Below are 13956 nucleotides of genomic sequence, written 5' to 3' on the forward strand. Positions count from 1 at the left end.
TCTCTCTCTCTCTCTCTCACACACACAGTCCATCCTCGTCTCTCTGCCACACACACACACAGAGTCCATCCTCGTCTCTCTCTCTCTCACTCACACACACACACACACACACACACACACACACACAGTCCATCCTCGTCTCTCTCTCTCTCACACACACACACACTCCATCCTCGTCTCTCTCTCTCACACACACACACAGTCCATCCTCGTCTCTCTCTCTCACACACACACACAGTCCATCCTCGTCTCTCTCTCTCTCACACACACACACAGTCCATCCTCGTCTCTCTCTCACTCTCACACACACACAGTCCATCCTCGTCTCTCTCTCACACACACACACAGTCCATCCTCGTCTCTCTCTCACACACACACACAGTCCATCCTCGTCTCTCTCTCACACACACGCACAGTCCATCCTCGTCTCTCTCTCTCTCTCTCTCACACGCACAGTCCATCCTCGTCTCTCTCTCTCTCTCTCTCACACGCACACACAGTCCATCCTCGTCTCTCTCTCTCTCTCTCTCACACGCTCACACAGTCCATCCTCGTCTCTCTCTCTCACACGCGCACACACACTCACACACTCTGTCCTCGCGTCTCTCTCTCACACGCACACACACACACCTCTGTGGTCAATGTGCATTTTCAGACTGGTTCTATTTTGTTCAAAAAGTACACTATTTTATAAATCCCTACTTTGGAAATAAAACCCGTCTGACTCCAAGTTAATATACAGCCGGATACTAAAAAAGGTCTCACACCCAAAGTGCATTGTCTGACCTCAGATGTCACCTCTGGTATACTGATAAAATGTTTAGTTATCTCAGGGCAGTGGTTTGAATGAAATTCTAGGATTTGCATATTAATCCTTTCTAACTGATTGAAGATTTAACAGCCATCTTAGCTCATTCAATACATTAGCATCAGTTCTATGGCCCTTTGATCTTTTGCTTATAAATTCTGCGCCTGATGCCACCACTCTCACTGACTCCTGAAGAAGGAGCGAGACACAGAAAGCTTGTGTCTTCAAATAAACCTGTTGGAGTATAAACTCACGTCATATGATATGACCTTGTCCACCCCAGACCAACACCAGCACCTCCACATCAAAAAAAGAAGTAATGCAAAAAGTGGGAAATGAGAGACCAGTTACTTTGACCTTTGTAGGGGGGAGGTTGATGGAGATAGAGATCATCGATCATAAAGACAGAGATACTAAACACTTGGAAAAACAAAGCTCAACAAACTAACATCTTTAAGACATGCAAGAAGAGTCTATGCAAATCCAATCATATTACTTTTTTTCATTCGTTCACAGGATGACAGCATCGCTGACTGGGCCAGCATTTATTGCCCATCCCTAACTGCCCAGAGGGCAGTTTAAGAGTCAATCACATTGCTGCGATTCTGGCATCACATGTCGGCCAGACCAGGCTCGGATGGCAGTTTCCTTTCCTAAAAGACATTAGTGAACTGGATGGGCTTTCCCGACAATTGGTCATGATTTCATGGTCATCATTAGACTCTTAATTCAACTATCTGCCATGTCGGGATTTGAATGCGGGACCCCAGAACATTACCCAAGTACTGGTTTCACAGTCCAGCGATAATACCACTGGGTCATTGCCTCCCCTTCTACAACACATTGCTTCCAATACTTACTTAGCAAACCTCGTAAAATAAATTCAAAAATCTGAAATTTTGAAAGCTAAAATCCGAAAATTTCCAAGTTTACCCAACATGTTCCTGCCAGTCGTAAATCTAGACAACAATCTGGGTTGCAGGAAGACAATTTCTTTTTATTTCCAGTTTCTGCTTCCTAATAGCCTTTGATTGAGTTAGTTTTTTTTTAAGTATCAAATGCAAACCTAAATTTTGCCTCAATTGCTAAATTCGTGCGCACTGTGAAATTTAAGTGACAAGAGCCTGAATTAAAAAGCACAGGGAGTCCCTTGTCATTAATTTTTGTACTAACTTGCTCATTTTTCTCATGGGACATGAAGAATTAATAGTCTGCTCTCTTATGGAAACATTGGGTAAAGGCTATGTCATTAAATTATTCAGCAGTTTTGGCCAGAGATGTGTCTTGTGCTTTGTGAGCTAAAATACTTCATATATTACCTTGACATGCAACATAAATGCACCACAATTAAGAGGGAAAAATCTAAAATTAAAAAGATTATCACAGAAATAGACAATTCTTACGAGTCAAAATGTAAATGAAAGCACATTAAAAAGGACAGAGAAATACACAATTCTTATTGCAAAGAACACCTGACAATAGTGGTAGAGAGGAGGGTGGAAGAGAGATGTGGACATCGGGTAGGAACCAGAAGTATTGAGGAAGGGGTGGTATAAATATGGACTAGTGACACAATTGAACAAATAAATGCTGCACTTTTGGAAGTGCCACCTTTCAGATTACCTGTTATAAGAGTTATAGTTGGATTATGAAGGAGGGAAAATTAATAGGATGGAAAGATGGCAAATTCTTGGGACCCAATGATTTGCATCCCAGAGCGTTGAAAGAGGTTGCTATTGAGATCAAAGTTACAATGGTGATCATCTTTCAAAATTCAATGCAATGCCTAAAGACTGAAAGAATGCAAATGTAACCCAACTATTTAAGCAAGGAGGGCAGGAAAATACAGACCTGTTAGCCTGAGATCAATAGTGGGGACATAGTAGAATTTATTACAAAAGATATCATTGTTAACTGGACACCTGGGGAATAATGAGACAGTTAGGCAAAGAAAATATGGATTTATGAAGGAAATTTTTTAAAAAGATTCATTCACAGGATGTAGGTGTCACAAGCCTAGGCCAGCATGTTTTGTCCACCCTCAATAGCCCAGAGGGCAATTAAGAGTCAACCACATTTGCCATGGATCTGGAGTCACATGTAGGCCCAAGGAAAGATATAGTTTTCATGCAGACAGCAGATCGAGGAGACACATTCTGTATTCTCTAGAGTTTAGTGGTATGAGCAGTGAACTCACTGAAACTTACAAAATTCTTAAATTCCAAATTCTTAAAAGCATATATTTCCTCAGGTAAAGGCACCAACGCTGTTCACATAGTCCAGATGAGATTTCTGTACAATTGAAGCTGAACTAAAATTCTTTTGTAATAAAGGCAAACTAGACTGTTTATTTCATCAGCTTTCAGTGACTCTGCAATGGTATGGCAGATGGTGGAATTTGAATTCAATCAAAATCTGAAATGAAGAGTCTAATAATGACCGCAAAACCGTTGTTGATACAGGTAAGTGCAGAAATGATGCTTCCCATCGGTGGAAACTAATAGACATAGTCTAAAACTATGAGGCAAGCCATTTAGAAAGGAGAAAAAGAGAAATTTCCTTACTGGGAGCCTACTGATTCTATCCAATTCTCTACACTGGGGGTCATGGAAACTTGCCCATAAAGAATGCTCAAGGTAGAGGTTGATAAGTTTCTAGATATTATGACCTCAAGGAATAAGGGTATAGTATGGGAAAATGGTGATGATGTTGATGATCAAACTTGATGTAGAATAGCCAAACAGGTTAAAGGGGCTGAATGACTTACTCCAGCTCATATGTTCAGAGTCTCTGTTCCTGGGCTTGGTGAAACCAACCACATACTTTAGTGATAAGATTTTGCCCAACGACCTAATTTTAAAAAAATACAATTTGAGAAGGTCGAGGATACAGTGACAGTGGAAGGGCAATAATGGTGGGAACAGTTTGTGAGGAAAACGCCTGAGAACTTGGGTGATTGAAAATCTTTCATAGAAAGGGGGAGGAAAAGTTCATTTTAACAATGATCATGGAAAGAACTACTTATATGAAATTTCTGAATATCAGTAATGTTTATTTACAAGCATGTTCAAGCACTTACTGAATGTCCCAGCACAGCCATACTGTAGAAAAATGTCCCCATCCTAGTTTCCTAATTACATGGTATCGTGCATTAAACAGGTCCCCTATTTTCACCGCATGGTAACCACCTGAAAGACAAGGAAAAGAATAATTCTTCAGTGGCAATGTAATTATTTTTCTTAAAAGATCTGGGGAAGAAATGGCATTGTTCCAAAATTTTAATGGTTGTAGAGAATGAGACTTACAAATCTATTGCTATAAACAGCAGGACATTTCAACAAAACAAATATACACATTGGAAAGATATGGTAGCACTCTTTTCATTAAAAACACATATCTATATATAAATATATATACCTGGGGAGTGAGTGATAAAGTGAAGTTGAGGCAGTAGATTGGCCAGGGTCATATTTAATCATGGTAGAGCAGACTTGCGGGATTATATAATCTACTTGTGCTGCTATTTTCATATTCACATCATATGCCAGACAATGGTAGTTTTAAAGTAAATCTTATCAAGTGTTCGACCAGAGACTGACCATTTTACATGATGAATCAAATGACTTTCACATAGAAGAGTTTACATGAATATTTGCCTTAACCAACTCATTGAAAAAAAATTGTCAATCAAAGCACAAAATGGGACTGAACACACTCTCGTATTTTCTTAAGAATACTTTAAAAGTAAATATCTAGTATCTCTTATTTTTTGATTTTCAAAGATAAACTTCTTCATATAGCATACAAACAAAGCCCAAGAAAAATGCAGAGTAAAGGTTTCTTGTACATAAAGCTCATTATCGTTGCCACCACAGAAGATAAACATCAATAAATCTGTCCTGTACATTAACTTCTGATATTTATCAAGATATTATCGTCACATGGATGCAGTTGATTAAAGTAGGCCAAGACTTAATATATGACAAATTGCTGCTTTTTGCCAGGACACACTAATCTAAAATGTAAGGCAAAAGCCATTTAGTAAGTTCTTGCTTAAAAACCTGGTCCACAAAGTATTTGTTTTGTAGGGCCACAGCAATGCTTTAGTTTCACAAACTGAGCTACTCTCACCAATGTGAGAAGGTGGAACACATTCAACATTCAGTTTTAATTCTGAATTTTTTGCATAGATGCAGTATTCATATTCTCAGGTAAATGTTAGAGGCTTTTTCTGGAATTTTAAGCACAACTTGTCACAAATGTCACAGGTGGGTTTTCTTGACCATTGTAATTGAAAGCTTATTAACAACAGTGATCAAAACAAAAATAACAAGGAGGGCTGAATTCAGGTTCCACAAAGAAAATAAAAGTGACATACATTTGGGATTATTCTACATACTCTTCCATAAATGGTGAACTGCTGCCCCTACAAATTTCAAAAATTAATCAGGAAGATCGTATACAGAAGATTTTATAAAGGTTATACAAATTCAGGGTTTACCAAACTGCGGGTCTTAACACCCAGTGTGGGCACTGATTTGAGATTTTGTACTCCACAACTGCCAGATATTTTCTAAATCAACCTGTTCATCAATGTTACCACACACCTCAAGAGCAGGTGGGACTTCAACCCAGACCTCCTGGCTCAGAAGTAGAGATGCTATCACTATGCCGCAAAAGCACTTCAGAAACAGCTGCTATGGAGTTCTAATCAAGTGTTAACAGCTGTGAGGCCACTTTAAATCCTGACAGTTTTTAAAATGGCAAATTGACCAATGAGGCATAAATTCAGCTTCACAAAAACCAGTGGAACGTTACGTTCTTAAGGACTGTTGAACACTTTGCCTCTCTATGTGCATTCTTACCTCCCAGGCCGACACAATACTTGGATAGAGAATTGGCTAATAGGCAGGAAACAGCAAGTGGAGATGAAGGAGTTCTTTTCCAGGTTGGCTACCCATAACTAGTGGGGTTCTATAGGGATCATGCTGGGACCACAATTGTTGACAATAGATATTAATGAAGGGAGGAAGGAAGTGAGTATATTCTCGGCAAATTTGCAGACAACACAAAATTAGATGCAAAAGCAGGGTGCAAGAGAGATACAAACAGAGAAATATGTACAGGTTAACTAAGTGAGCAAAATGTTGACAAAAGAATCATAAAACAGGAGAATGTTAAGTTGCTCATTTTGGAAGGGAGAATGAGAGAAGTATTTTTTCAATGGAAAAACCTGCAGAAAGCTGTGACAAAGAGAGTTGAGGGTACATGTGCCCAAAACACAAAGTTAGCAAACAGATGCAGCAAGTAATCACAAAGCCTAATAGAATGTTAGCCTTTATTAATAGAGCTGAATATAAGAGTAGGGAAGTCTTACTGCAATTGTACAAGGCGCTGGTGAGACCACATCTGGAGTACTGACAGCAGTTTTGCTTCCCTTATCTAAGGAAAGGTATCATTTCATTGGAGGCAGTTAAGAGATGCTTCACTATAATGATCTCCAGTATGGAGGGATTGTCTTATCCCAGAATTCTATTCATTAGAATTTAGAAAAGTGATCTAATTGAAGTATGTAGGGTTCTTAAGGGGCTTGGCAGGGTAAATCCTGAACAGGTACTTCTCCTCATAGGAGGGTCTAGGACCAGACAGCACAGTCTCAGATTAAAGAGGCACCAATTTAAGACTGAGACAAGAAGGAATTTATTCGCTCAGAGGTTTGTATGTCTTTGGAACCTTTGTGCAGAGCAGTGGGGGAAGAGACTTTGCATACAAGGCTGAAATACATAGATTCTTGTCCATTAGGGGAACCAAGGGTTATGGAGAAAGGGCAGCAAAGTGGATGTGTTGGATCAGCCATGATCCCACTGAATGTCAAATCAGACCCGAGAGGCTGACAGGTCTACTCCTGTCCTACTTACGGTCTTGATTTGTAATACATCTAACTGTAACTAGCAGGTTTATTTGATACAGCACTCCTCTACACATGACCTGGGACCTTAGTGAACAGGGAAGAAACTACACAGTTCCTAATCAGTCTGAAGAGCTAACTGTTAATGAGCCAAGCAGTCTGAGCTGGAAATGATCGGTCAAAATGGTTAGTTTAATGCAAAATCACACACAGCGAAGAGAGCGAGAGGGAAAAAAAAATGAGAATGAGACACAAAGAGGCAGAACGAAAAGGTTTAAAAAATTGCTTATTTTAAAAAAAATCTCCAACAGTAAATTAAAATTTGAAAGAACGAGACTCCACACTTTTAACAGTTAATTTTCAAACGCTTTCATGTATTTCAATAATGAGAACCACAGTGAGACACAATTATAGGCAGGGAGAGCATGGCAGCATGGTCAATGAAGAATGAAATAGGTAGATATTTGAGGGATTGGGAAATTTGGGAACGTCTATTTATGCGATAGGTCAAACAGATTGCTGTGTTTTCCACGATTCTGAACATTCTTAGTTTGTGACAACACTGACAGTTGCATTCTGTTCTGATGAAAGGTTATATCGAATGTAAACATTAATAAATACCGACTGCTTGGCTACTGAGCACTTCCAGAATTCTTCATTTTTATTTCCAGCAAATACAACATTTTGTTTTTGTAAAGTGTTTGAAATTAGATCTTTAAAGTAGGACCTCTGGATAATAATGTCAGAATTAGTCCCAATGCCTGCACTAGTCAAAGACTGGGAGAAACAGATTAGATTGCCAATGCTTTGTAGATAGGGCTTTAAACCAATTAGTTTTGGGACTGGGAGGAGAGTGTTCAGGTGAAGGTAAGTTTAAAATATCAAAAAGAAGCAAGAGAGCAGAGATGCAAGGTAGTGAAGAGGCGAACGATAATCCAAGTGTAACAGGAAGAGATAGAAAATACAAGCAAAAGAGTGCAGCAAAAATTAGAACTCGAGACAGTAATTATGGTAAAAAGTCAAAAATTAAGGTAATTTATCTGAATGCATGCAGTATTTATAACAAGATAAAAGAGTTGACAGCACAAATAGAAATGAATACATCTGACTTGATAGCTATAACAGAGATTGCATACAGGATGACTGAGACTGGGAACTCAACTTTCAAAAGGTACTTGACTTTCCAAAAGAATAGGCAAAAGGTAAAAAGGAGACACGGTAGTTTTTTTTAACAAAAAGCTTGCATCAGTGTTGTGGGTACATTACCACAAGCTACCTTTAATTCAGCTACTTATTAGGAAATCTCACAATCAAATGCTGAAACAAATTACTTAAACTTCACTGCATGTGGTAACCAAACAAAACCCATCAAGTTAGCAAGCCAAACCTCGCAAACCAACTTAGCTATTACACAATTGATAGTGGAAGTTAGCTACAATTCCAATCAACAATAGCTGTCTCCGGAGATGTCCAGGATTCAATCCTTATCCTGTGTCGTTCTTTGAAATTCTGCTGAAGAGTTTTGGAGTTGAATTTGTATACAATTATTTTGTTCTTTGATGATCCTTTAGATTCTTTCATCTAAAATATTGACTCTTCCTATTGAGTCTGCAGCTTGCCTTCTTATCAGAAGTAGCTTTTCTGTTCCTTGTTACATTCAGCATTGACTGTCTATTTGAAACACAGCCTGGCGTGTCATTAACGCCTTAAATTCTTCTGCAGGGCAACCATTTTTCCTTGTAGCATAACGCAGCCAGTTATTAACCAGGTGTTACAACAGTTTTGTTTATGTAGCTTCGTCCTTTTTCCAAGCATGGTTAATTGCTCTTAATTCTTTTATGACAGTCTGCCCCTGTTCCTTAGCAGTTTATTCCAGACGAAGTTATTGCTGATTCTTTTAATCCAAGAACAGTTATTAAAGTTCTGAAGTTTACACTATCACACCGTGGTGGTAAGCAATGCTATAGATCCAACAGATCATGATGTGGAATCAGTTTGGGTGGAATAGGGACTGGTAATGAAAAGAGGTACAGGTCTTCCTGAAAGACTCTAAACAGTAGATCCATGTAAGATAAAGTACGAATTGGGCAATAATGTGTAAGAATGGCAACACACTATCATGGGTAATTTTAATTTGCATATTGACTGGGCAAACAGATGGACAAAGGTAAAATGGAAGACAAATTTCTAGAGCGTATCAGGAACTTAGAGAAGTGTGTAGCAGAACCTGTTGAGGAACACTTATTTTAAATGTAGTAATGTGTAATGAGGTAGGAGTAATAAAATTTCATAGGTTACAATCCACCGGGCTAACGATTACAACAAAGTTGAATTTCAAATTCAGTTTGAGAGAGAGCAACTCAGGTCTCAAACTAGTATCCTCAACAAGACCAAGTACAGAGATGTGAAGAGTTCCCTAAAATGTGTTGGGAAAACAAACTAAGGAGAAAGTCAGTGGATGTTCTGTGGCAGACACTTAAGCAGATATTTCATAATGCTCAGCAAAAATATATTTCAGTTAAAAAGGACTCGGAGAAGATTGAAATACCTGTGCCTCATAAAAGGTGGTCAAGAAAAGTATCCAATCAAAAATGAAGGCACACTAAGCAACAAAAACTAGTAAAAACCGAAAGAACTGCAGATGCTGTAAATCAGGAACAAAAACAAAGTTGCTGGAAAAGCTCAGCAGGTCTGGCAGCCTGTGTGAAGAAGAAAACAGTTAACATTTCGGGTCCGGTGACCCTTCCTCAGAACTGACCCGAAACGTTAACTGTTTTCTGCTTCACAGACGCTGCTAGACCTGCTGAGCTTTTCCAGCAACTTTGTTTTTGAACAAAAACTAGTCGTAGGAACCAGTAGTAGATGACTAAAAAGCTAACAAAGGTGGAGAAAATTAATTATGAAGTAAATTATCAAAAAACATAAACTAATGGCAAGCTTCTATGGATTAAAAAAAATGTATCTAAAGCAAGCGTGGGATCTTTGCAGGATGCAAGTTAATTCGTAATGCGTAACAGGGAAATGACAGAAAAATCAAACCAATATTTTCCATCAGTCTTTACGAGACAAATATCCCAAAGATAATGGAAAAGCAAGATGTGAATGGGAGGAAAGATCTCAATAGCCTCCACCAGAAGACACAAATATTTGACAATCTAATGGAACTAAAGGCAGACAAGTCACCAGGCCTCAATTAACTGCACCCAAGGTTTTTAAAAGAAGTGTCTGCAGAGTTAATGGAAGCATTGATCAAAATATTCCTGAATTCACTGGATCCTTGAAGGGTTCAAAGTTGATTGGAAAACTGTTATTGTGATGTCCCTGTTCCCAAAGGGAAGGAGACAGAAAACAAGAAACTATAGCCCAATTAGCTTATCGTCTGTCATTGGGAAAAGGCTCGAGTCCATTATTAAGGGAAAAATTGCAGGGCATTTCGAAAAACCTAACGCAATCAAAGTCAACTTGGTTTTGTGAAAGGGAAATCATGTTTGTCAAATCTGCTCGAGCTCTTTAGGTAAAGTTTTTAAAGAGGAGCCAGTAGATATAATGTAATAGGATTTTCAGAAGGCATCGACAAATGTAGAAGATAGCAGTAGGCCATTCAGCTCTTGGAGATTGCTCCATCATTCAATATGATTATGGCTGATTGTCCAACTCAGTACCCTGTTCCCACTTTCTTCCCTTTGGTTCCTTTAGCCCCAGAACTATATCTAACTCATTCTTGAAAATATTTAATGTTCTGGCAGAGAATTCCACAGGCTCACCACTCTCGGGATGAAGACATCTCTCCTGATCTCAGTCCTAAACGGCATACTCTGTATCCTTAGGCTGTGATCTCTAGTTCTGGATTCCCTGCTCAGTGGGAACATGCCTCCTGTGTTTACTCTGTTTAGTCCTGTGAGCATTTTATAGATTTCTATGAGATCCACCCTTGTTCTTCTTAATTCCTGTGATTTAATCCAGTCTCTTCATATAATAGTCCTATCATTCCAGGAATAAGACTAGTGCAAAAATACCGAAGTCTCATCACAACCACCCCCCACCCCTCTCTAATCTATCGATATTCAGAGAAGAATGTGTCTTTGTGTTTGTATTACCATAGTGGACAATCTCACATTTATTAACATTATACTTCATCTGACATGGATTTGCCTACATACTCAACTTGTCCAAATCACACTGAAGAATGTCTGCATCCTCCTTACAGTTCACTCTCCCATCTAGCTTTGTATCATTTGCAAAGATATTATATTTAGTTTCCTCATCTAATAATTAATATATATTGCAAATAGCTGGAATTCAAGCACTAGTAGTACTTCACTAGTCACTGCCTGCCACTCAGGAAAAAACCTGCTTATTCCTACTCCTTGTTTCCTGTCTGTCAACCAGTTCTCTATCCATTACAGTAGACTACCACCCATCCCAAGGGGGGAAATATGCCCCATAAAAGATTTTTACACAAGGAGGTCACGGTATTGGAAATAATGTATTGGCATGGATTGAAGAATGGTTAACACGAAGACAGAGAGTCAGTATTAATGGAGTTCTTCATGTTGGAAAGACAACTGGTAGAGTGCCACAAAGATCAAATTTTGGGCCCCAATTATTTACTATCCATATTAATGACTTAGAGGAGGGGGCAGCATGTAATGTATCCGAATTTGCTGGTGATCCAAAAATAGGTGGGAGGGCATGTTGTGATTAGTACATAAGAAATGTGTAAGTGGAAATAGATTGAGTGAGTGGGCAGAGACTTAGCAGACGGAGTTTAAAGAAAGTGAATTATCAATAAAGGAAAACGTAAGTTCATGATCTTTGGTAGGAAGAATCAAAAGGTAGACTTATTTAAAGTGGATTGAGACTCAAAGAAAAGTGCAGCACAAAGGGATCTGGGTTTCTTGTGTGCGTAAGACAAAAGTTAGCAAGGAGGTGCAGAAAGTAATTAAGGAGGAAAATGAAATTTTGGCTTTTATTACTAGGGGGTTGGAGTTTAAAAACAGGGAAGTCAGAGACAACTGTATGGGATGTTGGTGAGGCAGCTGGAACATAGTGTGAAGTTTTGATTATATAGGCATTGGAGGTAGTTCAAAAGAGATTCACTGAGCTGATGAAGGGGCTGACTTGGCTGGAATGGCTCAGCAGGTTAGTTTATTTTTAGATTTTAGAAGAATGAAGAGTCATCTTATTGAAAGTCGCAAGATTCTGAGAGAGCCTGACAGGGTAAATGTTGCATCGGTGCTTCCACTAATGGGAGAGATCTCAAACTAGGGTACATTGTTATAGAATAAGGGGATATTTATTTAAAATTGAGAAGTGAAGGCAAGTCTTCTCCCAGAAGGTAGCAAATGTCTGGAATTCTCTATCCCAGAGAGTCGTGCAGGCTAGATCAATGAAAGTATTTAAAGAGAAATTAGGTAGATTTTTGAAACATTAAGGAGTTGACAGCTATGCTGTGTTGGCAAGGCCTGGACAGACCGGTCATGATCTTACTGAATGACGAAGCAAACTTGAGGGATGGAATCGTGTAGTCCTGTTACTGTTCCTTATGTTCTTATTCTACATTTTCTGGATAATACCCTAGGCACTGAAGTAAAAATTGTGTTTTTAACTGAGGAACTAATATTTTGATTGTAAGTTACTTGAGATCAGAGAGATAAAACACGGGTAGAAAATACGGCTGCATTATTATCAGCTCTCAAGTGAGAAAAATAAATACTTGCATAAAATCTTCTACTTGTTGCTTCCTGATATGAAATGTAAGTAATTATTTACACAACAGATTTCCTTGCAACAGTTTTTCACTTTTGAAGAATATAGATGGAGATTTACAGCAAAATGGAAACATTCTTTATAGATTCGTAACGGTATGGAATTCAGCTCCAGGGTGGTAGGTGAAGCAGGCACTGTACTAACATTCAAAATTAGAATGGGCAGGAAAATGATAGGAACTCAATGTCTAAGTGAGCAGTAAACCGAAAGACTGGGCTTAGTGGCCTTTACCATTTTGTAACTTCTACATGCAAGCTGGCAGGGCACTGTTTCAGCTAATCCAACACACTAAAAAGATTAATTCTCAGGATCTTATTTCTTCATTGGATGTTTTATGAAAATCAAATCCACAAAAAAATTGGTACCTATATAGGGGAGCCTGATCTACACAATTAGCATTTTGCTTCCAACACATTTCCACAGCATGTGAAGGTATGCATCATACATACTTCAAAATGTTGCTCATACCAATTACAATTGAAATTGCAAACATAATCATAACTCCTATGCTGAAATGAAGTGTTGATTGGCTCAACAACAGACAGAAAAACTGACTCATCAACAATCAGAAACCAATCCTCATGACAGTAGATTGTAGCAGCACCATCTCTCCCTAATGAACATTTCCTGTGCTCATCTCTTCCAACTACTCTAATCAGTGCTGTTGCCGAGTCTCTGTAGTTACTGGTCATAATGGTAGTGAATGCCAGCACACAGGAGTGGTACTATTTTCCTTGGTCATTGGCTAATGATTCCCAGATGCGATAATGTATTTCTAACACCATCATGTCACACTTGCAAGCATCGTTGAAGGAAAGTCTTGGCCGTATTATGGGTCATCTGTTTCCAGCAACCATAAAAGTCTTCACGTATGCAACAGCTTTCCATTCTGCAGATATGCCAGAGCCAACAAAGGCATCTCTTAAAATGAGAGAGGTAAGATGTAAAAACTGACCTTGAGGTGTAACTTTATCATGCAGACGGTGGTGCGTGTATGGAATGAGCTGTCAGAGGAAGGGGTGGAGGTGGGTACAATTACAACATTTAAAAGGCATCTGGATGGTTATATCAACAGGGACAGTTTGAGGTATATGGGCCAAATGCTGGCAAATGGGACTAGGTCAGCTCTGGTCAGCGTGGATTCTATGTATGCCTCTATGATTCTGCTTGACAAATGTTAATGAACTGACGATGTCTGTTTTTGAAAGGACTGTTGCATTTTTGATTTTGTCCTGTCAGAAAATACCAATAATGCACTTCAGGCAACAAAAACGGAAATGGTTGAGCTTCTTTTCTTGATAGCTGTAAGTTTCATGTTTCACAGGCATTCGGGGAAGTATTGAGAACACAGTCTTAAGTCATTGGCTTGGTCTGAAGGATCAGTTTGATGTTATGCCATGTGCATGCTGAAAGTCAGTCAAAGATGGTAGCTGTTTTCCCTATCCATGTGTCAAAGGGACAGACTGTCACC

The 13956-nt window shown here is 38.9% G+C and overlaps 1 protein-coding gene across 5 annotated transcripts in view; it reads right to left on the minus strand.

Annotated features, from left to right (window-relative positions):
- Positions 1 to 13956, minus strand: part of LOC109916979 (SRSF protein kinase 2-like) — a 185115-nt gene that overhangs the window by 87699 nt on the left and 83460 nt on the right. For all 5 annotated transcript variants that reach the window (XR_007264453.1, XM_048610175.1, XM_048610172.1 and 2 more), the window contains one exon: positions 3888 to 3996. Coding sequence is in view for 4 of the 5 variants with exons in the window: in XM_048610175.1 (XP_048466132.1) it covers positions 3888 to 3996 (109 nt within the window). In the remaining variant the exon portion in view is untranslated. The remainder of the gene's footprint in view (positions 1 to 3887; positions 3997 to 13956) is intronic.

This window comes from Rhincodon typus, chromosome 22 (genome assembly GCF_021869965.1).
Source record: "Rhincodon typus isolate 14 chromosome 22, sRhiTyp1.1, whole genome shotgun sequence".
Taxonomy (NCBI): domain Eukaryota; kingdom Metazoa; phylum Chordata; class Chondrichthyes; order Orectolobiformes; family Rhincodontidae; genus Rhincodon; species Rhincodon typus.